Source organism: Moschus berezovskii, chromosome 5 (genome assembly GCF_049115385.1).
Source record: "Moschus berezovskii isolate FMDL1 chromosome 5, NW_MosBer_1.0, whole genome shotgun sequence".
In the NCBI taxonomy this organism is placed as follows: Eukaryota; Metazoa; Chordata; class Mammalia; order Artiodactyla; family Moschidae; genus Moschus; species Moschus berezovskii.
This window is the reverse complement of record NC_142464.1, coordinates 100,044,313-100,068,814: the sequence shown is the minus strand read 5'-3', so window position 1 is coordinate 100,068,814 and position 24,502 is coordinate 100,044,313. Positions and strand designations below refer to the sequence as shown.

Genomic DNA, 24,502 nt, shown 5'->3' with positions numbered 1-24,502 from the left:
CATTGAGCTCTCAGTGGTTCACGTTGTTCAGTTCAGTCGCTCAGTCGTGTCCGATTCTTTGCAACCCCATGAATCACAGCACGCCAGGCCTTCCTGTCCATCACCAACTCCCGGAGTTCACTCAACCTCGTGTATATCGAGTCAGTGATGCCATCCAACCATCTCATCCTCTGTCGTTCCCTTCTCCTCCTGCCCCCAAACCCTTTCAGCATCAGGGTCTTTTCCAATGAGTCAGCTCTTCGCATGATGTGACCAAAGTATTGGAGTTTCAGCTTTAGCATCAGTCCTTCCAATGAACACCCAGGATCGATCTCCTTTAGAATGGACTAGTTGGATCTCCTTGCAGTCCAAGGGACTCTCAAGAGTCTTCTCTGACACCACAGTCCAAAAGCATCAATTCTTCGGTGATCAGCTTTCTTCACAGTCCAACTCTCACATCCATACATGACCACGGGAAAAACCATAGCCTTGACTAGATGGTTGGTTGGCAAAGTAATGTCTCTGCTTTTTAATATGCTATCTAGGTTGGTCATAACTTTCCTTCCAAGGAGTAAGCGTCTTTTAATTTCATGGCTGCAATCACCATCTGCAGTGATTTTGGAGCCCAGAAAAATAAAGTCTGACACTGTTTCCACTGTTTCCCCATCTAGTTCCCATGAAGTGATGGGACCAGATGCCATGCATGATCTTCATCTTCTGAATGTTGCGCTTTAAGCCAACTTTTTCACTCTCCCCTTTCACTTTCATCAAGAGGCTTTTGAGTTCCTCTTCACTTTCTGCCATAAGGGTGGTGTCATCTGCATATCTGAGGTTATTGATATTTCTCCAGACAACCTTGATTCCAGCTTGTGCTTCTTCCAGCCCAGTGTTTCTCATGATGTACTCTGCATATAAGTTAAATAAGCAGGGTGACAATATACAACTTTGACATACTGCTTTTCTGATTTGGAACCAGTCTGTTGTTCCATGTCCAGTTCTAACTGTTGCTTCCTGAACTGCATATAGGTTTCTCAAGAGGCAGGTCAGGTGGTCTGGTATACCCATCTCTTTCAGAATTTTCCAGTTTATTGTGATCCACACAGTCAAAGGCTTTGGCATAGTCAATAAAGCAGAAATAGATGTGTTTCTGGAACTCTTTTGCTTTTTCCATGATCCAGCAGATGTTGGAAATTTGATCTCTGGTTCCTCTGCCTTTTCTAAAACCAGCTTGAACGTCTGGAAGTTCACAGTTCACGTATTGCTGTAGCCTGGCTTGGAGAATTTTGAGCATGACTTTACTAGCGTGTGAGATGAGTGCAATTGTGTGGTAGTTTGAGCATTCTTTGGCATTGGAATGAAAACTCTCTTCAAACACCCGGAGAAGAAAGTGGGCCCGACACCACTTACCTTCAGATTCTGAACACTCCGAATATACCCTTAATGCAAACTCTAGTCTACCATTTACAAGAGAAAGACTTCTCCGAACTACAAAAGCCAGGCAATAATATTTTGGATTCCAGAATGTCTGCGAAAATCATAAATATACGTACTACGGGATGAAGGCCAGAAGACACTCGGCAAGTTTACATGTTCCACACCTCTTTTAAGTGACGTCATTCTCTAGCTCCTGAGAATAACGAAAAAATCCGCAGGTTTTACGAAGGTGGAAGGCTGAATGACAGCCCACCAAAACTGTCCACATCCCAATCTCTGGAACCTGAGAACATGTTTAGTTCAGTTCAGCCGCTCAGTCGTGTCCGACTCTTTGTGACCCCCTGAACCGCAGCTCGCCAGGCCTCCCTGTCTGTCCATCACCAACTCCCGGTGTTCACCCAAACCCATGTCCATCGAGTGGGTGATGCCATCTAACCATCCCATCCTTCTTCATCTCCTTCTCCTCCTGCCCTCAGTCTTTCCCAGCATCAGGGTCTTTTCAAATGAGTCAGCTCTTTGCATCAGGTGGCCAAAGTATTAGAAGTCTCAGCTTCAACATCAGTCCCTCCAATGAACACCCAGGACTGATCTCCTTTAAGATGGACTGGTTGGATCTCCTTTCAGTCCAAGGGACCCTCAAGAGTCTTCTCCAACACCACAGCGAATATGTTACCTCATACAAAAAAAAAGAAATTTTGGCAGATGTGATTAAGGATTTGAGCCGGAGAGCAGTACTGCAAATTATCAAGACGGCCTTTTAATAGGAAAGGCCAGAGAAATCAGAAGTCAGCTGACACAAGATGCTAACACTGCTGGCTTCAAAATGAAAGAGAGGAGAACAGCAAGTAATTCACAGAGGTGGCAGAGAAAGAAGAGGAAAGTGGAGATTCTTCCCAGGAAAGAAAGGGAGCTGCTGCATCTCGACATTCGACCTGTAAAAACTGATTTTTCTGAACACTTTCAAAGCCGCGGCTACCTACTACATCATCAGAAACTAGTACTTTGAAGATCAGAAAACAAAACCGGCGGCAGCGCTGGGGTCTGACCTTCGCCTCTGCGCACACCCACAAACGGGCGGAGCTAATGACGGCAAACGCGACGCGCGCTTTACTCGCTAGCAGTACTGATGCGAAAAAACAGTTCATGGGAAAAGGATTCTGGGAAAGATTGAGAACGGGAGAAAAAAAAAGGAAACAACAAAAAAAGAAGACTGTGGAAGAGGATCAGCAACTCAACGACCTGTGAACTTAAGAAAATTCCAGGGAATAACTAATCACAGAAAAAGCTAAATGTACTACTAGAAAATCGCAAAACATCAACTTAATACTTATAACAGCCATCACGCCTTAGAAAAAAGTTGAAGATTCGTCACACAATTTCCAGTGAGTAACAAAAAGCCCAAAATTCTATCTTTAAACAAAAAGACCAGGGGAAAGCGCGAACGCAGTCCCCCACTACCACAAATTATGCAGTCGAGTTTCCCACATTTGGGGAAATCGCAGGGGTCAGCACATCCGGAGTGCAATGGATAAGCCTCGCCCTGGGAAAACCACCTTCGTGATCATGGTATCTCCCCTGCCAGGTAAGTATGAGTTGCTATCGCTGCTTGGTACCACACCATCAGATTCCAATCACTCTCTACGTAGGACGACTTTTCTCATGCAGTCTAGACCACTCCCCTTCTGAGGTATAAAGAGTTTCCAAGAGATAATTGCCACCAGCAGCATTTAACATCGGGAAATTGTCTAAACTCAGGAAATATATATGTTGCTTAAGCTCGACCAGCAGTCACTGCGCGCATCTACATATTCCACGCCCCTTTCGTGATCTCATTTAGCGCGCGTCCTGTTCCTAGCATTGTTAGTGGCGCAGTTCCAATAAAAACGTATAAAGGTAAAGACGCTGCACAAACTTAGACAATATAAATTAGCTTCTATCTTGAAAGCCTTGGGACAAGTGACGTCGATGTTGACATCTGGCGCGATTCAACAAGCCGCTGTCCATGTAACTAAAACACAAGTCGGGAAAGTTGAAACTTGACCAAAAAAAAAAACCCTACATTTGACAGTCCAGGCCTTGGGTCGATAAAAGTAGGTTGTCAGTTTAAAGCTTCAAGCCCAAGGACAAAACATGCTTTCTTTCAAACAAGCAGATCGCCCTTAACCTGAAAGGTCAGTTGCGTAAACACTCACTTTGACTCTGGCAAACTAGACGGACAAGCTCAGGCAAGCGCCCCCCTCCCTCGTATCTGTGCAGTCTCCAGAGCCTGCACAGCCGCAGTGATCACACTCCGCCAGTGGAAACCAACTTCGTGATCAGTGTCTCCCTTCCCAACCAAGAATAAAGTGCGTTTCCTTGTGTTCTTAAACCCTCTCGTGCTCAACGCTACAAGCACAGGGTCATCTGTTCTCTTTTACACAGACCTTTGAAATCCAGAACAAGACTGCAGGAGAATCCATCTTGCAAGAAAGAAACTTCCGAGCCCTCCTAGACTCATATTAGACTTCCAAAAGAGCAAATCCTGTCTCAGGCAGCAGTTAGTAATTCATGAAATAAATATCGTCCCCAGTCCTCTACCTCCTTCTGTTAGGAAACAGAGGTCTTGACCTTCCCCAATCAATAGAAATTGACTAGCGGCCCATGCTGCAGGAGCAGACAGAATAAACAACAGGTCCCCTTGATTGCTGGTTCCCCAGAGTAGGGGAGAAGCTTATTCCTTATATGGGGTGAGGGGAGGGGCATATGGCTGGGGGCAAAGGAGTGATTCAGGTGTTTTGCCCACTCCTTCGCGTGGTGCGGTGTCCAAGGTGAATGCTCAATACTCTGCTTTTGCTCCTAACACTCTGTTTTTGCTCCAGGCTCCTCGAAAGAGGAAGTTGGATTTTTTGATCTCTGCATCTTTTGGGTCCCAAAGTTGCCGCAACCGCGCATGCGCACAGTTATTTTTAGGCCCATAGAGTTTCTTTGTATTTTGTTGTTCCAGGATAGGTGTTTCCAGGTGCAAGCATTGAAACAAAGTGTCCCAGGTCTCAGCCTGACTACCTCTTCACTGTGAATTAGAATTGGAATTTACAGGTTTACCTAGCCTGAATTGTCTTTCCTGGGATTGCACTGAAGGAGGGAACAGAACAAGCTCTATTTTGAAAGCAGGACTCTATCCTGGACTCTGAGCTATATGCCCAGTATCTATGGAAACAACATACCAGCTGGAAAACCAGGCCCCTGGAAGCAAGAGCCCCAGGGCTCTCCATCGCCTAAAACAATACCCTAATTATCCGTGTAACCTAATAGACTCATACATTCTATTATGCTTACTGGGGTATGACCACAGGCCTATTGATAATTGTTCACTGTTAACTACCTAGGTTTAAGGCATACAATCACGGATTAACTTTGTATCTTTCTTTTTCCTTTGTTCAGACTAGTTTCAGGGAACCTTATACACTTAGGGTATATAAGGTTTTCACAAAAACTGGTCGGGATCCTTGGCTAAGAGGAGACTCTGCCTTGGGCCCGCCGGTGTAATAAACTGCACTCCACTATCTGTATTGTCCTTCTGAGTGAGTTTGTTTCCCGGATTGCGTGGCTACAACAGCACCAGTATGCTTTTGGTATTCTCCCTTTGGCCAGAATAAATTAGCCAGAGTTTTGTATCTTTAAAACAGGAAGAAATAGTGATTTTTAATAAAAATGAACCTGAATAACTGAGAACACAGAGGTGTCTGAAGTGGGCAGAGACACAAATATTAGATCAAGAAAGGAGCGAGCTCTGTTGTTGAAGGGAAAAGCCAATTCTGCCTCCCTGTTGGAACTGTTCTTTGACTTGCATTTCCTCACTTTTATTATTATAATCATACATAATGGCTTGCCTCAGAGAATCCTGCCCTCTCAGCCTAACTATTAAACTAAAGTGCCTTTGTTCAGGACCCTGTCCACCTGCTAGATGGCAAGAAGGAAGAAATTACCACATCCCCTGTCTGAGGCTTGCCATTCTAGGACATATGAGAAAGGATTAATGACCTTTTTACTTTGTTTCCTCACCTCCCCCATCTCTGTTCAGTAAAAGAACCTGAAACTCAGAGGACCCCCCCCACCCACCCAGAAGATGGTCATTTTGAAACATTAGTTTGGTATCTTCTCAGCGGGAAGCTTTCTGAGCTTTCCCAATAAAGTCATATTCCTTGCCTCAACACTTCCTCGCTCAGATTCACTGGCCTTTCCTACCAGGAGCAGAGCCAGCTTGGACTTGGTAATAAAGTGAGCTGCAACTATTCCTGAAATCTGACCTTTTGACAGTCTACTAGTTTGATTTTTTACAGACTATCTCCTCCAAAGTATTATGTAATATAGATATACATATGATACATACATACACCTACATACACATATATATAGATAAAATCTATATATATTTTGTTTTGTGACATAAAAGTTAAGATACTTGGAACTCTGGTTTGGGAACTACTCGTGTAAGGGGAAAAAGTGGTGCTAGACTGGGCTTCCCAGGTGGTGCTGGTGGTAAAGAACTTTCTTGCCCATAGAGGTAGACTTAAGAGATGTGGGTTCAGTCCCTGGGTTGCGAAGATCCCCTGGAGGAGGGCGTGGCAACCCACTCCAGTATTCTTGCAAGGAGAATCCAATGGACAGAGGAGCCTGGCAGGCTCCGGTCCACTGGATCGCACAGAGCTGGAAAGGACTGAGTGACTAACACACTATACTAAGACTTCGTGTATGCTAAGTTGCTTCAGTTGTGTTCAACTCTGTGCAACCCTATGTACTGTAGTCCGCCAGGCTTCTCTGTCCATGGATTCTCCAGGCAAGAATACTGAAGTGGGTTGCCAATCCCTTCTCTAGGGGATCTTTCCGACCCAGGGATCAAACCTGTGTCTCCATTACAGGCAGATTCTTTACCAACTGAACCACCAGATTACTGTTACCATCAGAAAAATTTTAAATGCAAAATGCCATTTTCATATTTGTGACTAACAGTGATTTCTTAAATAATAGAGTTGTTCAAGAGCCCATAGTCTTTCACGACTAGTCTCAATATTTTACAAAAAATTTCAGGGCCTTCCTGCCAAAGAATCCACCTGCCAATGCAGAAGACAGAGGTTCAATCCCTGGTCAGAGAACTAAGATCAAAAAAGCCATGGAACATCTAAGCCCATGCACCACAAATACTGAAGCTTGTACACCATTACTCCTGAAGCACCCTAGAGCTGGTGCACTGCAACAAAATATCACGCGAGCGTATGCTCTTCGGTTTTTGTCTCATCACAAAAAAGATTTGGAGTGACGGACTTTAAAGCCCCCTCAGCGTGTCAAGCTCTCGGGTCTTGGACCGACCATGTTATAGCTCTCAGGTCTCGAACAGACCATGCTATAGCTCTTAGACAAATCAGTGTTACAGCTCAGTGTTACAACTCTATTTTATTTAGAAGATACCGGGAAAATCCATCTTCGAGGTGCAAGGGCACGTCAATCCAAAGACGCGAAGAGAAGAGCAGCCCAGCGCATGGGGGAGAGAGAGAGAGCTAGCTTTGGCTCCTCTTTTTATATGCTTCTTTCCCCCTGGGCCTTTCCTATGTAAATTGGGCCAGCCAGGAGTGTTGTTTGTTTTACCTGAGGTCCTAACTCCGGTCACCGACCTTCCTTTGTTCTACTTTCACGGACTTCCCTGGTGGGTCAGATGGTAAAGTGTCTGCCCACAATGCGGGAGACCTGGGTTCGATCCCTGGGTTGGGAAGAGCTCCTGGAGAAGGAAATTGCAACCCACTCCAGTATCCTTGCCTGAAAAATCCCATGGATGGAGGAGCCTGGTAGGCTACAGTCCATGGGGTCCCAAAGAGTTGGACACGACTGAGCAGCTTCACTTCACTTCCCTTCCTTGTCTTTTGGCCACCGCCATTTTGGACTCCTTTTCCTTACTGTACCTACCTAACAAAAAGAAGCCACCACAATTTGAAGCCCGGGCATCACAATGAAGAGCCCCTGCTCACCGCAACTAGAGAAAGCCCACATGTAGCAATGAAGAGCCAGTGCAACCAAAAGTAAATAAATTAATTTAAATTAAAAATTTGTAAAGAAATTCATTGATTTTGGCCTAGTAATCAAATTATTTGTTTAAGACAGTCTGCCTCAGGTCAAGAAGGTCCTCCACTCTCTGGTAGCTCAAGCGGGTTAATTAAAGCATTAGCGTTATGATCCTTACAGAAGCCCTGAAGATCTGGATATCCTTTGAGGAGAGTCGTATTTGATTAGAAAAACATCAGGAAATATACATGTGTGTTAAATACTAACATAGGTTAGCATGGAGACAGCTTCTTTAGTCATTTTACAAAGGTTGAAAACCTCATGCCAAAACCAAAGTAGACATAATAATCTCATAGATAAATCTCATCTATGAACAAAATGTAAAACTCTTAACTAAACCTGCAAAATCTTTATGCACTGAAGCTAGTAGGGTATTGAAAGACATATGCAATAACTAAATAGGATACATACCAGGAACATAGGCCTGAAGTACACATAAGTATACTTTTTTTTTTTTTTGAAATTTAGAAACAAATTTTATTTAAGATATGAAATACGATTCCTAAAATATCAACCTCTCCGGAAAACCATGGCTACACAATAATACATTGCCTCTATCATGTTAGAACGTGCATTAGATTCAAATACAGAAACCATGAAACAAACCACCATCCTTCAACAACTTGAGCAAAGATAGAATGAATGCTTAAGGAACAACATAGATGGACTTGCAGAGGATGGGCTGTTTTACTTCAAACACCATAAAATAAAAGCACAAATGCATGGGTTTTTCGGGAATATACATTGACACTTTGGCACTAGGAATCGGGGCATTTTTCACATAGCATTAACACATATTAGAAAATTGTGTAGTGTCAAAGGGATAGAACCACCAGCATTCATGCAATGTTGTCAACTAGGCAATAAAATGTTCTACTGAATGTTTCTTCTTTGTCTACTGCATACACTGGTAGCAACTTTGAAATGAGGAAAGGAGCTTACACTCCTTTTATTTTCTGTTTAGGAGAAAACAGAAACCTAAACATAAGCCCTGTTAAACATTAACGATTTTAAAGAGTATCAATTATACAAGAAAAAAACTAAGGAAAAAAAAAGCGTTTACAGATACCAGAAGTAACAGCGAGTGGTCGGTAGACCCTCACAGGGCTTTGCGGTGGTACTCAGCAGAAGCCACTTTATAATCGCTGGCAGTGAACAGAGACGGAGCATTTTCTGCCAGGTATTTCAGGAAATCATGCAAATAGCCCAACAATAATGCAAGGCTCTTCTCATCAAGGGGCGTGTATGCCAACATTGCCCCAATTCTTACAAATAATCTCAGGAGGTGTGGTGCCCCATAAACCTGGGACATTGGCACATCAGGGTGAGCCAAGAGAATTTCGGCATACTGGGGCCTCTCAAATTTGTAGAGCAGCTGGGTGCCCAACATCACACTGAAGTACTCTTTTATCCCTCCCACCACCTCATTAACTGCATACTCCTTGTTGTCAACATTGCCTTGTGATATTTTGCAGTTGGCATATTCTTCCAAAATAACATCCACGTTTTTCTTGGCTGGGAGTTGGAATAGTTGTTTCTGCTTGGTGACTAAGTCCCAGTCCTCAACAAGCCATGGCTTTAATTCTCCTGGAATCTTCACCTTAACTTCCATTCTATTCTTAAAAGCATCCTCACTTTCAACTGTGGGGTCTGCCCGGGCCCTTTTCTTCCGAGGTGGCTGGGGTGCTTTGCTGGTGCTGCCATCATCTCCGTTCTCAGGGGTCTTCTATTTGTTCTTTCTGGTCTTCCTCACTGACACTGATGGGGAATTCTCAGCAGAGCGACCCCCCCATCTGCCTGGGGATGCTGCTTCCAGATTCTTCTGCTGGGGACCAGCTGTCTTCTTTCTAGAGGACCCTCTCATCTTACTTCTTTGCATATTGCTTCTAGTTGGTTTTTTGAAATTGTCTTCTTCAGCAGATTGGCATCCACGGGTTTGAGAACCCTGCTTTCTGGAACTCATTTAACCCTGTTTTTATTCCAACCAGCAATCCTCTTCTTTCCCTGCCAAGAACTCCTAGTGTTTTCCCAGATGGAATCTTATAGATCTTCTGGGATGGCTGTGGAGATGAGGTGAGAGACACACCCTTTCTAGAGTGTTAGGATAAGTCCGAAGTTATAATTTCAGAATTCAGTTCTAGCAGTAACCGCTGCTTCCAAGATTCTGTAATGAGGGATGTTCTGCAAAAAGGATCAGACCTGATCCTCACTACACAGCAAACTTAGTTTTTCTGATGGTAGTCTGAAACGAGGATCTAGTTCTTTCCGACAGACGACGTGTGATCACTGCCGACTCTCCAACCGCCATAGTCCACATAGGTATACAGTACATATATGCAGGATACTAATTCACTCTCTGGAAATCTCTGTTGGAGGAACTCCCCTTGCAGGTTGTGGATGAGTACATTTTTTGGTGCATTTCTGTGTGCCTACCAAGGGTAACATCGGAGCAAAGGCCAGCACAAGAGATGTGATGTAACTTGCTGCTGTTGCTTAGTCACTTCAGTTGTGTCTGACTCTCTGCAACCCTATGGACTGCAGCCTGCCAAACTCCTCTGTCCATGGGATTTTCTAGGCAAGAGTACTAGAGTGGGATGCCATGCCCTTCTCCAGGGGATCTTCCCGACCCACGGATCGAACCTGGGTCTTCTGCACTGCAGGAGATTCTTTACCGCTGAACCACCAGGGAAGCCCCGTGATATGACTTCAGTTCAGTCGCTCAGTCGTGTCCAACTCTCTGCGACCCCATGAATCACAGCACACCAGGCCTCCCTGTCCATCACCAACTCCCGGAGTTCACTCAAACTCATGTCCATAGAGTCGGTGATGCCATCCAGCCATCTCATTCTCTGCCGTCCCTGTCTCCTCCCAGCCCCAATCCCTCCCAGCATCAGACTCTTTTCCAGTGAGTTAACTCGTCTCATGAGGTGGCCAAAGTATTGGAGTTTCAGCTTTAGCATCAGTCCTTCCAATGAACACCCAGGATTGATCTCCTTTAGAATGGACTGGTTGGATCTCCTCGCAGTCCAAGGAACTCTCAAGAGTCTTCTCCAGCACCACAGTTCAAAAGCATCAATTCTTCAGTGATCAGCTTTCTTCACAGTCCAACTCTCACATTCATACATGACCACGGGAAAAACCATAGCCTTGACTAGACGGACCTTGTTTGGTCCACTCAATTAGAATTTGACATCTGCCATGTATTTTTCTCTGACAACAGTGGTAGTTTCAACTTGGAAAAAAATAAAACTGACACACAAAGCATTTCAAATGTTACTTGTCTGCAGGATTTGGTTCTGTTTCTTTGATGGGTTCTCTGCTGGTTAGGAATTCATTGTCCATTTGTGTACGGTACACCCGGGCCTCACCCGGCTTCTGACGTGCACGGCCCCCTCCAGCCTCCGTATAATTATGTGAAATCAGGAATGTGTGGTTGGCTGCAAAGCCAGGGGTAAGCAGTTCTCTTAAAAGCAAATCCTGAAAACAGACTGTCACTCCCCATCTGACATCATGTTTTGTAAGGCCTCCTGTCCAGAGAGCACACAAAGCCACGGGCATTTTGTGGGGTTAAGAGAAGACTTGGTCGTGTTACTCTTGGTGGAGCTTCCTGTCTATCTCACACAGCTCCAGCGGCAGCAGGTGAGTCTTGAGTCTGGAGGGAAACACCTACTCTCAGATTTATTGATTTATGGATCTGAGGCTTAGTGAACCTTTTGATATCAGTTAGAGGGGGAACTCCTTCTGGTGGATTGTGGCAACAGGAGATGGTCACTGGAGTAGAGCAGAGTGTTTGTATCCTGGGAGTGGGCAAAAGACCCACTGGGGAAGAAAAACATTTTAAGATTTTTATATTTTCAAATTCCATACTTTTAAACTTATTTTTCAGTGATTTCTGTAATGTACATAATAAATATGCAGCAGAACATGCTTAAGGATGGATGCATAATTAAATGATATCTATTTATATTTATATATACATAGTGCATGCTCAAAATTTTTTACTGATGAAATGTATGATAAAAAACAACAAGAAACAAGACCATGGTGGTAGAAGTCTGTGAGGCAAGCGGGCCTGATTTGCCTGCAAGGTTTCCAGTTCCCTCTCCCTAAAGTTCTCCCCGTGCAGTTTTGCTGAAGGGAGAAGGCAGAAATGGAATCAGCCAAGTTTGTGGCTGCGAAAGATTTCTCCATACATGTCTTTGTTATTCAAACTTGAAATGGTAAGACTGGGTCATTATATGTTTTCCCCTTTGCCAAACAGCTACAGGAGTGTATAGTTTAGTAGAAGCGCTGAAGGAACCAAAACAACCCCATACCTACAAGACGTTTTAAAAATTAGGATCTACTGGATAAAAGGGACATTTTACTTAGACTGTTTACTTTCCTAAAGTCATTCCAGCCGTGCTTTAAAAAAAATTTTAACAGAGCAGGTAATTTAAACATGTATTGATTATTTTGTAGCTTGTGTGTGTGCCTAGTCGCTCAGCCAAACCCAGCTCTTGGGACCCTACAGACTGTAGCCTGCCAGGCTCGTCTGTCCATGGGATTCTCCAGGCAAGGATAATGGAGTGGTTTTCCATTTCCTGCTCCAGGGGATCTTCCCGACCCAGGAGTCAAACCCAGGTCTCCAGGCAAGGATAATGGAGTGGGTTGCCATTTCCTGCTCCAGGGGATCTTCACAACCTAGGAATCAAACCCAGGTCTCCTGCATTTCAGGCAGTCTCTTTACCAACTGAGCTATGAGGGAAGCCCCTTGTAGCTTGTTGGGAAGATCAAACAGATAGCACAGTGCCTTGGCTGTAATGAGAACTTAGTGAGGATTAGTTTTATTATGATTGGTTTTTTAATTATTATTTAAAATTTTTTATCGCTATGACAGAGCTCCCCCAAGTGGCCTAACTTTCTTGAGGTGGTTCTCTAGATTTCTGGAAGCTATTTGGGACCCTGAGAAATGTATTCTTTGTGACACTTTCTCCAGGCAGTTCTGGCTTCACTTCTCATTGTCCCTGACCAGACACGAGTGCTTAATTCTTCTCTGACATGGAGCATTCTTAATAAGCAGATTGGGCCAGGTTGCTTTTCCTTCATAAGGGCCCAGTGTAACTGGCAGACCTGACAAGCCTTCAGTAAAAAGATACTAACTTTCATCTCTTTATCCCTATCACCTTTCGCAGTAAATGTTTATTGGATTGAACCAAATATTAGGAGAGGCAGTAACTTAAGTCAAAGGAATGATTGTTTAAAGGTGGAATGTCAGACGATGTCATAGGGAGGGACAGAGAGCTCATCTCTGTGGGTTAATATTTCTCAGAGAATCAGCTTAATCAGCCTCCATAAAGTCAGTCCAGCTGTCCTTCATTAATAGGGAAGGCTGAGTGATGAGTGGGGAATGGCCCCCTGGGGAGTGCTGGTCTGGGGTGTGTCAGAGGAAGACCCTAGATTCATGGGAAGATAAAAGTAGACAGTATCATTGTGCATGGCAGGCAGGTGGCTCCTAGGTGCAGAGGTATCCCAGCACCTGGAACTGTCCCGCACTAGAACCAAGGGGCTTGAAGAGCAAGTCTTGGGAGCAGTACAGTGGGCCTGTGTCTTAGCTTGGGCTCCTATAACAAAATACCCAATGGCACCCCACTCCAGTATCCTTGCCTGGAAACTCCCATGGACAGAGGAGCCTGGTGGGCTGCAGTCCATGGGGTCACGAAGAGTTGGACACGACTGAGCGTCTTCACTTTCACTTTTCACTTTCATGCATTGGAGAAGGAAATGGCAACCCACTCCAGTATTCTTGCCTGGAGAATCCCAGGGACGGGGGAGCCTGGTGGGCTTCCGTCTATGGGGTCACACAGAGTCGGACACGACTGAAGCGACTTACCAGCATAGACTGGGCAGATTGAGAATCAGGTGTGTGTTTCCCACTGTTGTGGAGGCTAGGCAGGGTCAGGAGCCAGCATGGTCAGGTTCTGGTGAGGGCTTTCTTCTTAGCTTGCAGGCAGCCACTTTCTTACTGTATCTTCACACGATAGAGACAAAAAGAAAGAGAAGCATGCAATCTCTCTGAGCTCTTAAGGGCACTAATCTTACCAAGGGCTTCCCTGGTGGCTAGGTGGTAAAGAACCTGCCTGCAGAGACCTGGGTTTGATCCCTGGGTCGGGAAGATTCCCTGGAGAAGAAAATTGCTGCCCACTCCAGTATTCTTGCCTGGGAAATCCCATGGACAGAGGAGCCTGGAAGGGTACAGTCCATGGGATTGTAAAGAGCTGGACATGACTGAACGAATAATACTCATCTTAACAACAGGATCCCAGCTTTATGGCTTCATCTAAACTTACTTATCTCCCAAAGGCCAACCTGTAACTATTATCACAGAACACAATGTTTGTCAGCTCCAAGGCTTCCAGGCAGACTGCCATGAATACAATAGGCACTTGCAAATGCCAGTGGCAGGCAGTTTGGCCATTGGTTTTGTGATTTTCCAAAATGGTGGACGACTCCTGGGAAAATTCCAAATAAAGTTCAATTTTGCCTGGATCTACACGATTGTGTAAATGGTAAAATATTTATGCATGCCCATTACCCTGTCCAACTCCAAAGAGCCAAGTAAAGAACAGGCGTGGGGATCAGAAAAAATCAGCTGGAATCAGACAGACATTCAAACCCTGCTGTACCACCTCCTTTGGTGTGATGTTGGAGAACTTATTAACCTTTCTAACCGTGACTTCCTCATGTACAAAATGTGGATATAAAATACCCTCCTGATGCAGTCACTGAAAGGATCAAATGAAATAATATGTGAAAAGCACACTACATGGGACCTGGAGTATAGAAATTTCTCAATAAAGGATTTTTGGGATGGGATGTCCCTGGTGGCTCAGTGGATAAGAATCTGCCTGCCAATGCAGGGGGCACGAATTCGATCCCTGGTCTGGGAAGATTCCACAAGTCGCGGAGCAACTAAGTATGCACACCACAGCTACTGAAGCCCATGTGCCCAGAGCCTGTGCTCCAGGAAGAAGAGAAGCCACTGCAAGGCGAAGTCCTCCCACTGCAACTAAAGAGTAGCCCCCTTGCAGAAACTAGAGAAAGCCGCACATAGCAAAAAGACCCAGTGCAACCAAAAATAAATAAAAAGGATTTTGAGGTGACAGGTAGGCAGGAAATAGGGAAGGGAAAAAAATCCATTTTCCTTTACTCATTTTAGGATCTCCAGTTGGAACCCTGGAAGACTGACAAAGACAGATAAACAAGAGAAAAACAAGCAGAAGTTTATTAACAAGTGCATTGCACATGTGCACAAGGGAGCCCCCAGCGATGAGAGACCTAAAAGGTGTTGTTAGAACTTGGGCTCATAGCCTATCTTGTGCTAACACAAAGGAAAGTGATCTGGGGCTTCTGAGTGGGAGGGGACAAGCTTTGCTTGTCAAGAAGCAGCCAGGATCTCAGCAGTGTCCAGTGCTTAACCAGAACCTAATTTTCCAGGACCCATGTGACCATTAAGTTGCTTTAAATATTTTTCAATTTTGAAAGATTCATCTTCTGATCTAGACAGCTGTGCAAGGCGCTGTTCAGGTCAAACTCACTCTGAGCTGCATCCAGTTTATGGATCCTCTTTATCCCATTTCCCTAGTGGCTCAGACAGTTAAGAATCTGCCTGCATGAGGGAAGACCCCGGTTCCATCCCTGGGTCAGGAAGATCCCCTGGAGAAGGGAATGGCAACCCACTCCAGTATTCTTGCCTGGAAAATTCCATGAACAGAAGAGCCTGGCAGGCTCCAGGCCATGGGGTTGTTGTAGGAAGGGGAGCCGCTCTCCAGGGGCGCAAGAGCGGGCTCTTGTCTAACACACGGAAAAGAATTGTCCAAGGAGACACGTGCTGACAAAGTAAGAGACTTTATTGGAAGAAGGCACCCGGGCAGAGAGCAGCAGGGTAAGGGAACCCAGGAGAGCTGCTCTGCCACGTGGCTCGCAGTCTCAGGTCTTATGGTGATGGGATTAGTTTCCAGGTTGTCTTTGGCCAATCATTCTGACTCAGAGTCCTTCCTGGTGGCGTACGCATCGCTTATTAGTTCCGTATTCCTTACCAGGACCTCCTGTCATAAAATGACTCATGTGAACGGTTACTAGAGAGCCTGGCCGGGGTGGGCAGTTTCAGTCAGTGTGCTTCCCCTAACAGGTCACAAAGAGTCGGACGTGACTGAGCAGCTAACACAGGGGATAAAGCAGTAAGCAATGGAGGCAGAAATCCACTCCTTTTATTTAGTCTCTTGAACAGACTATAAATTCTTCACAGCCAGGCCTCTATTTTATTTATCTCTTTTGGGGCTTCCCTGGTGGCTCAGCAGTAATCTACCTGCAGTGCAGGACACCCAGGTTCAATCCCTGGGTTGAAAGAGCCTCTGAAGGAGGAAATGGCAACCCACTCCGGTATTCTGGCCTGGAAAATCCCATGGACAGAGGAGCCTGGCGGGCTACAGTCCATGGGGTCGCAAAGAGTCGGACACGACTGAGCAACTAACATAACATTTGCTGTCCAGCTCAGAGCATGGTAATAATAATAAAAGCTAAAAACGTACAGAGGGCTGCCGTGTTCCTGTACTATTTAAAATGCATCATATGAACTTCCTCATTTGAATTTCATAATCACCCTTGAAATAGCTTTTAATATTATCTCCATTTTATCGATGAGAAAAATAAGGCACAAAGAGGTTAAATAATTTGTCCCAGGTCTCACAGCGAGCAAGTGTTTCAAAGTGAGGATTTCAAACCCCACCTGCTCTAGCACCTGTGCTCACGGTACATGGTCACTGTTAAATAAAGACTGATCAAGACTTCATCTGTGCATATATACACTCATGTTCATTTACATGAATAAAAAAGTTCCCCTTGTGCTTTCAGCCACTCAGCATGGCGCGGCACGTGAGTCTTCTGGTCTTTGTCCACGGAGTTCTCACATTTCAGATGGTGAGTAGCCACTGATGTCTTCACATTCTTTTCCCTTCCAGGTCTTCTAGATTTACCTATAGGAACACAAAGACACGTGACATCTAGATTTCTCATGCTCTGGACATAAGAGTGACTATATCAATTCTTCCCCCCGACCCCGCATTCTCCACCCTTTTGTATCCATCCTGTCTTTCAAAAAAGGATCTAAATTCATTTATGCTAAATTGAAAGCAGGAACTGGCAACCCACTCTAGTATTCTTGCCTGGAGAATTTCATGGACAGAGGAACTTGGCGGGCTATAGTCCATGGGGTTGCAAAGAGTCGGACACGACTGAGCAGCTAACAAGGGTAACTTGCATGTGTGCTCAGCTGCTTCAGTTGTGTCCCACTCTGTGCGACCCCATGGACTGTATATAACCTGCCAGGCTCCTCTGTCCATGGGATTCCCCAGACAAGAATACTAGAGTGGGCTGCCATGCCTTCCACCAGGGAATCTTTCCAACCCAGGGATTGAAACCGTGTCTCTTGTATCTCCTGCAATGCAGGTGGATTCTTAATCCGCTGAGTCACCAGGGAAGTCCTAAGGGTAATTTAGGTATCCATATGATGAAAGTGAAAGAGGAGAGTGAAAAAGTTGGCTTAAAGCTCAACATTCAGAAAACTAAGATCATGGCATCTGGTCCCATCACTTCATGGCAAATAGATGGGGAAATGGTGGCTGACTTTATTTTTCTGGGGTCCAAAATCACTGCCGATGGTGATGCAGCCATGAAATTAAAAGACGCTTACTCGTTGGAAGGAAAGTTATGACCAACTTAGACAGCATATTAAAAAGCAGAGACATTACTTTGTCAACAAAGGTCCATCTAGTCAAGGCTATGGTTTTTCCAGTGGTCATGTATGGATGTGAGAGTTGGACTATAAAGAAAGCTGAATGCTGAAGAATTGATGCTTTTGAACTGTGGTGCTGGAGAAGACTCTTGAGAGTCCCTTGGACTTCAGGGATATCCAACCAGTCCATTGTAAAGATCAGTCCTGGGCGTTCATTGGAAGGACTGATGTTGAAGCTGAGACTCCAATACTTTGGCCACCTGATGCGAAGAGCTGACTATTTGAAAAGACCCTGATGCTGGGAAAGATTGAGGGCAGGAGGAGAAGGGGATGACAGAGGATGAGATGGTTGGATGGCATCACCAACTCAATGGGCATGAATTTGGGTGAACTCCGGGAATTGGTGATGGACAGGGAGGCCTGGTGTGCTGCGATTCATGGGGTCGCAAAGAGTCAGATACGACTGAGAGACTGAAGTGAGATGAACTGAAATGTTCAGAAGTGATGTTTAAGTTACTGACTCCAAGGTGTGAAGAGAGACTAACTTGGATAAACAGAAGGTCTTTCTGCTCAATAATAGCTCTACAACACATTCTACCTAAAAATTATTTAAGTTTAGGTTTTTTCTGAAGCTCAGAGAAGAACCCATGGGCACAGAGGCAGAAGAAAAAGGCGAGCAACAGAGATCTGACTCAGTCTCCACTGTTGCTGCTTCCTTCCCGTGAAATATTTTTTCTCTCCAGCCTGCCCCAGAGCTGCCCTCCTCCCCATCCCCAAACCCTTAACTGTTAGTCATCCCTGGGAGTGTGGTTTGAAAAGCACTTCTCTGATCCTTCCTCCCCATTTCCAGTTTAGTCAAATCACCCCAGGCTCACTAGCACTCCCTGCAATTCTTTGTAGCACTTCTACCAGTCCTGACTGAATAATCCACGTTGTACTCAGTTGTTTGATGTGTGTCTTCCCTACTATAATTTATGTTCCCAAGGATGGGAACTCTGTCTTACTCAATACTATGACCCCCGAGCCTGGCAACATAGTGGGTACTCAATAAATGTGAGTCATGAGTGTTGAATGAACTTCCCAGTATTGATGGTGGTGTCCAGGGACTTGGTGAGCAAGTGTGAATCCTCTTCCTGTGCCTCTGTCTGCCTTCGGTAGGACCTGTCCTGGAAGCACCAATCTTGCAAGGAATGTGAGCATGACAGGAAGTGGACACCATCTGAAGCCTGGATGGGGTTCAAGTCCCCACTGCATCACTCACCAGGTTCTTGTCACCTCTGGCAAGCCTCCCAGTTTTGTCATTTTTAAAATGAACTGCCTTGAGAATCAAACATGATCACACACATGAAAGAGCTTTGTGTGCCATAAGGCACTTTGTGAACATTGCCCTCTGTGGGGATTCATTTATGTTGTGTGGCATGAAGCCAGGTCTGCTCAGAGACTAAAGGTCCTTGTGTGGAATTCCAGGTACCTTACAGGCAGGTAGGTAGAGTCAGGTGATAAGAAAGTGTCTTCTCAGTGCCCCAAATCATACTGAATTGGTGGTCACTAACATAAGGCTTGTTGAGAAGAAAACATCCTAAGAATAAAGGCAGAGTAAGGAAAAATCGTGAAAGACTGAAATTTAGTGACAATCTAGCTAGTACGTTTATTCCAGTTATTGCCACTTTGCCTTTGACTGTTTTATTTAAAAATTTTTTAAAATTTTTGGCTGTGCAGGGTCTTCGTGGCTGCGTAGGCTTTTCTCTAGTTGCAATGAGAGGGGTTAACTCTTTGTTGCGGAGCACAGGCTCTAGGGTGCACGGATTTCAGTAGTTGCAGCATGTGGGCTCAGAAATTATGATTCCTGGGCTCTAGAGCACTGGCTCAACAGCTGTGGCGCAGGGGCTTAGTTGCTCCGAGGCATCCACATGATCTTCAAGGACTTGGGATAGAACCCTTGTCTCCTGCAACAGCAGGTGAATTTTTTACCACTGAGCTACCAGGGGAGCCCTGCCTTTAACTGTTTTAGAACACTGGAGAGAGAGAAGTTAACTTGCACAAAAAACTGATAGTAATGTAATTACATCCTGTGCATAGTAAAGAGAGCTGCCTGGTAGGACACAATTGATTATTGCCTGTGGATATTGACCAGTTGGGCCCATTTTGCACCATCTGTAAATTAATTTCAGTTTCCCTTATCTGAGCAGAAATGTGTGGTATTGAGTTCTCTTTTAAACTGTTGTAACAGCTTGCCAGTGCCCCCATTAATTAATGAATTAAATATAATCCTTGACACTTGTTACTTTTATGTTTGTGTAAAAATCATGGCTACATTCTCTTTTTCTAGTGAAAGTGAAAGTCACTCGGTTGTGTCTGACTCTTTGTGACCCCGTGGACTATACAGTTTGATCCCTGGGTCCAGAAGATCCCCTGGAGAAGGAAATGGTTTCTCCCACTTCAGTGGGAAGGAGATACCCACTCCAGTATTTTTGCCCGGAGAATTCCATGGACAGAGGAGCCTGGTAGGCTGCAGTTCATGGGGTTACAAAGAGTTGAACATGACTGAAGCAACTTAGCACACACACACAAAATCTCTTACACAACACTCTGGACTTCCCTGGCGGTCCAGTGGTTAAAACTCCATGCATCCAGTGCAGGGGGTACGGGTCTGATCCCTGGTTGGGGAGCTAAAATCCCACGTGCTGCGTGTTGCGGCCAAAAAGTAAAAAGTATTTTAAAACAAAGACCACCACCATGTGAATCCATTAAATAACATTATAATAATGTTTACAAATGTTTTTAATGTTTACAAAGTCAGAACATTAAAGATCACCTTCAGCATCTTAAACACTGCTTATTCTGGTTTTGTTTTCTAATCAGTTCTCTTTCATCAGCCATGTATAAAATACTTTTTCCTTTTCTAGCATTTTTTGGATCATTTTCAAAGTTTTAAAATATATGTATCTGTAAAATATCTGGAAAGGAAGTCACAGACCAAAAGAACAAAAGGGTTCTAAGACAACTGCATTTTCCTGTTTACAGAAAGGGGTGCTTGGTTTGTCCAAAGAGAGCAGTGATAGCAGTCCTGGATACAGAAAAAGCTACTATATATTTCCAGTGCTGGTGAGTCAGGGGCATTTATGTTTCCTAAAAGAATTAAGTTACTTTGGATCAGCGTGTCTCAACAGTAGCACTATTGACTTTTGGGGCTGGATAATTCTTTGTTGCTGGGTTGTGCTGTGCATTGCAGGATGTTTAGCCTGTCCCCTCTGGATGCCACTAGCACCCTTATCCTCTATATGGGACAATCAACAATGTCTCCAGACATTGTCAAATGTCCCCTGGAGGGCAGAATTTCTCCCAGGCTAGAATCCTTGTTTTAGATCACTTACAAGAGGAGTCCGTATTGGAATTGTAGAAACAGCACACAGCTAATATTTGAGGGACCGGTAAAATTAAGGTGTCTAAATTTTTCAAACTTTTTGTGTACTGAACCCAGAGAGAAATGTTTTAGATTCAGCAAGAACATATTTTTTTTTCTTATAATATTCTTCTATCATATCAGAAAAATTCTGTACTGGGAATTTTAGTTCAGTAGATATAAAGTTGAAACTATTTTAATTCCAATATCATCCTGAAGGAAATCCTAAGTCTACAATAACAGCTACATCAAGAAAATATTCAGTCATTTAGGACATAATGACTAGGATGTTTGTAGGCCACCTAAAAAACTCTGTGGCTCCCTCAGCAAGAAAGACCAACAGAACTTGGGCTCAGTAAAAACTATGTGAGACTTCCCTGGTGGTCCTGTGGTTGAGAATAAGCCTTCCAATGCAGGGGACATGGGTTTGATCCCCTATGGGGAACTAAGATCCCACATGCCATGGGGCTACTAAGCCATGGGCTGCGACTACAGAAAGCCCACATGGTGCAATGAAGACCCAGCAGAGCCAAAATACAAAAAGAAAGAAAAAGTTTGACCTATTTGTATTTGCTTGTGGCACTTTACCATTCTAATAGGAAACTGGTGACAAAAAATAGGTCAATGGAGATGAGACAAGAAAGATACAAAATATTAGACCAAATTAAAGGACACTGATTGGTGAAAGGGTTTGTAGGATATAGCACAGTAGTGCCAAAAGGATTTCTTTGTTGAAAATGTCCTACCATTTGGACACACTAATAATAAAGGGGAGAAAAAATGAAAGGACAGAAAATATCTGGCCCACTGTAACTGTTTGGTCAAAGCATCAGCATGGACACGACTTGGGCCGTGTGTGGCAGGGACCAGGCTACAGCAGGGATCTAAGGACACTTTAGAACCTTTCTCCTTGGGGATGTTGACGTGGACCTGTCCTCGGGACTTGCTTCCTTATGCTCTATGTTTGTATCTCTGGGGACAGATGGCATTCAAAACCTAGGCAAAGCAGGCAAAGTCAAACCAGTTTCCCAGTTTAGCCCAACTTCAACCACACCTACCTGTTGCACGTCACCCCAGTCTCAGACACCCTCTTCATTTCCTGCAGAAGCCTTACATGCACTGTGTGTGTGTGTTAGTCACTAAGTCGTGTCTGACTCCTTGCGACCCCATGGACTATAGTCCTCCAGGCTCCTCTGACCATGGAATTTTCCAGGCAAGAAAACTGGAGTGGGTAGCCATTCCCTTCTCCAGGGTATCTTCCCGACCCAGGGATCGAACCCAGGTCTCCTTTATTGCAGGCAGATTCTTTGCCATTGAGCCAATTCTTGTGCACTGCTCCTTCCAAAAAAAAAAAAGTTCTTTCAGGCCAAATGGTCAATTAGCACAAAGCAGCCGCCTGTATATTCCAGCCAGAAAGTGTCTTCTCTAACTTGGTCTCTCTGTCCTCCTTACAGCCAATTCAAAGACCGATGGAGCGACCAGAGTATGCTTACAACAGGGAGGCAGCGCCCTTGCTAGCTTTGTGGCCATCCAGTATTTTTGGAGCTCCAGATGGAATTAGGCCCAGAGTCAGCACGGTGGCACGCATCCAGCTTCAGCCAGTGCCCGTCATTTCCAGACCGAGGGCGTCCACCCAGGCCCCTTCCTCATCTGGGAGCACAGCTGTGAGGGACCCTGTCCTCACACCCTCTGCCCAGCCCAAGACCTCGGAGGGGAACAGAGAGGCTTCTGCATCTGGGAACCTGGGGACCTACTGTGGCATGTCAGCCAGGTTTTCCCCGACACCCCAAGTTCTGACAACTCCAGGTCTCCCCACAAAGGGCGCACATCACAGCACCAGCTTCCCAACCTCCTCTCCAACTAAGGAGCCCCGAGGAGACATGTAAGCTGAAGTCTGGGAGAAGGCCAGGCCCCATATCTGTAGGGGCTGCTATCTGTGTGTGGAAGCTACTTTCAAGGGAAGTGTTCAAAGCTCAGGTGGTCCTGGTCAAAGTCAATCACCCCTGGGGATGTATCCTGTGAACCCATTTTTATTACAGGATTCACCTCAATCACCAACTCCTGTAGAAACGAAGTTCCATAAGGAAGTTCCATAGAACCAGGAAAGTGGCATAGTCTTTGAGGCAATTTCTCAGTTACCTAAAAATAAAACAACACAACTTTTAAACCATCTCTGAGCTATTTTTTTTTAAAGCCAATTGCAGGCAAAAGTGGGAAGCCATAGGAATCTGCCATCTGCTGCACTGTCCTATCTTTTTCTTTTTGCTTCTTTTTCCTGTCTGAGGGATTGGAATCTCCTGTTCTCAGATTGTCTCTACCACATCTGGAAACATTCTGACGTTGGTAATTTACAATTTTTATTCCTATAGTACTCTTTAGATTATTGAGATTATCTTGATGTCATTGTTTTCCAACATTTGAAATCTGACCTCCAAAGAAAAAGAGAAAGCCTGGATGATAACAAATGGAATAATTCCAAATTGCAGAATTCTTAAAAGCCTCAGAAAACTATGTACTGTTCCGGCAGGAAATTTTTTTTAAAATACATTAGTTTTCTCCTTGGTTAAATCAGAGTCTCCTTCAAGTGGAAATAGCTGTGTTGACAAAGTATCTTCAGAGAGTGAATTGGGGGACTTCCCTGGTGTTCCAGTGGCTAAGATTCCACACTCCCAAATGGAGGGAGCCCGGGTTGGATCCCTGGTCAAGGAACTAGATCCTGTGCGTGATCAGTTGCTCAGTTGTGTCTGACTCTGTAACCCCATAAACTGTAGCCTGCCAGGCTCCTCTTTCCATGAGATTTTCCAGGCAAGAATACCAGAGTGGGTTGCCATTTCTTTCTCCAGGGGATCTTCCTGACTCAGGGATCGAACCTGTGTCTCCTGTATCCCCTGCATTGGCAGGCAGATTTTTTATTGCTGAGCCACCTGGGAAGTCCTCTAGATAGGAAAATCTACCTAGATTCCACATGCCGCAACTAAAGATCACGCATGCAGCTAAGACCGAAGATCCCAAGGGCCACAACTGAGACCCAGTGCAGCCAAATAAATAAATATTTTTTAAAAACAACTGTATTTAAAAAACAGAGCGAGAGAGAGAGTGAATTAGTAGAGATGATAAAGGAATAGTGAACATGAGTTAGAAACTATGCATATGCCAACTATGCAGATGACTGTAATTGAAAAGCTGCAACAACTACTATACTTTGATTACGGTACAACTGACAGAGATTCACTCAAGAGATTTTAGTGGTGCTTGTGTACAACAAATGAAATACAAAACTTAGAGCCGACTCAAAGGAAGAAGCTTACCTATTCAATGAGACAGAAGTTGCTCTTCTGTTAGCTAACTTCTGTTGTCTAAACCAAAGATAAAATTATCCTCTTTAGCCAAGGTTGAAAGGACAAAGCACATGACTTGGTAGAAACCTTCCTATGAACTGATTGCACCAATCTTGAAACTGGAAGAAAGAAGAATGATGTTAACATTCACATCAAAAGTGAGGATTTGGTCATTAGAACTTAATAAATGATCAAGCAGATTTTTATAGGCTTAGAGCAGTGGTGTGCTGGCAAATGTTTAGTAACTGGCTTTCTAGGGGGATTAAACTCCAAATTGTGGCTTTTGCCCTGACATCACTGAACAGGGAGTTGGAAAGAGGTGGGTAGTACCACACCATATACAGTGTTGCCTCCATACAGATAGGTGTATGTGAGTGCGTTCTCAGTCACTTCAGTTGTGTCCAACTCTTTGCAACCACATGGACCAGAGCCCACCAGGCTCCTCTGTCCACGGAATTCTCCAGGCAAGAATACCGAGTGGGT

General features: G+C 44.6%; 1 protein-coding gene, 1 non-coding gene and 1 pseudogene across 2 annotated transcripts; 1 reads left to right on the top strand and 2 right to left on the bottom strand.

Moving 5' to 3' along the window:
* Positions 1-2,839: 2,839 nt before the first annotated feature.
* Positions 2,840-3,003, bottom strand: LOC129562234 (U1 spliceosomal RNA). The gene has a single exon (XR_008687153.1). It is a non-coding gene; the product is annotated as a U1 spliceosomal RNA (small nuclear RNA).
* Positions 3,004-8,605: 5,602 nt separating this feature from the next.
* On the bottom strand, positions 8,606-9,385 carry LOC129561855 (mortality factor 4-like protein 2; annotated as a pseudogene).
* A 1,631-nt stretch (positions 9,386-11,016) lies between these two features.
* LOC148777882 (uncharacterized) lies at positions 11,017-22,567 on the top strand. The gene is made up of 4 exons (XM_088836095.1): positions 11,017-11,145; positions 16,399-16,464; positions 20,303-20,383; positions 22,136-22,567. Exons 1-4 carry the CDS (start codon positions 11,017-11,019, stop codon positions 22,565-22,567), a joined length of 708 nt encoding a protein of 235 aa, XP_088692221.1.
* Positions 22,568-24,502: the final 1,935 nt, after the last annotated feature.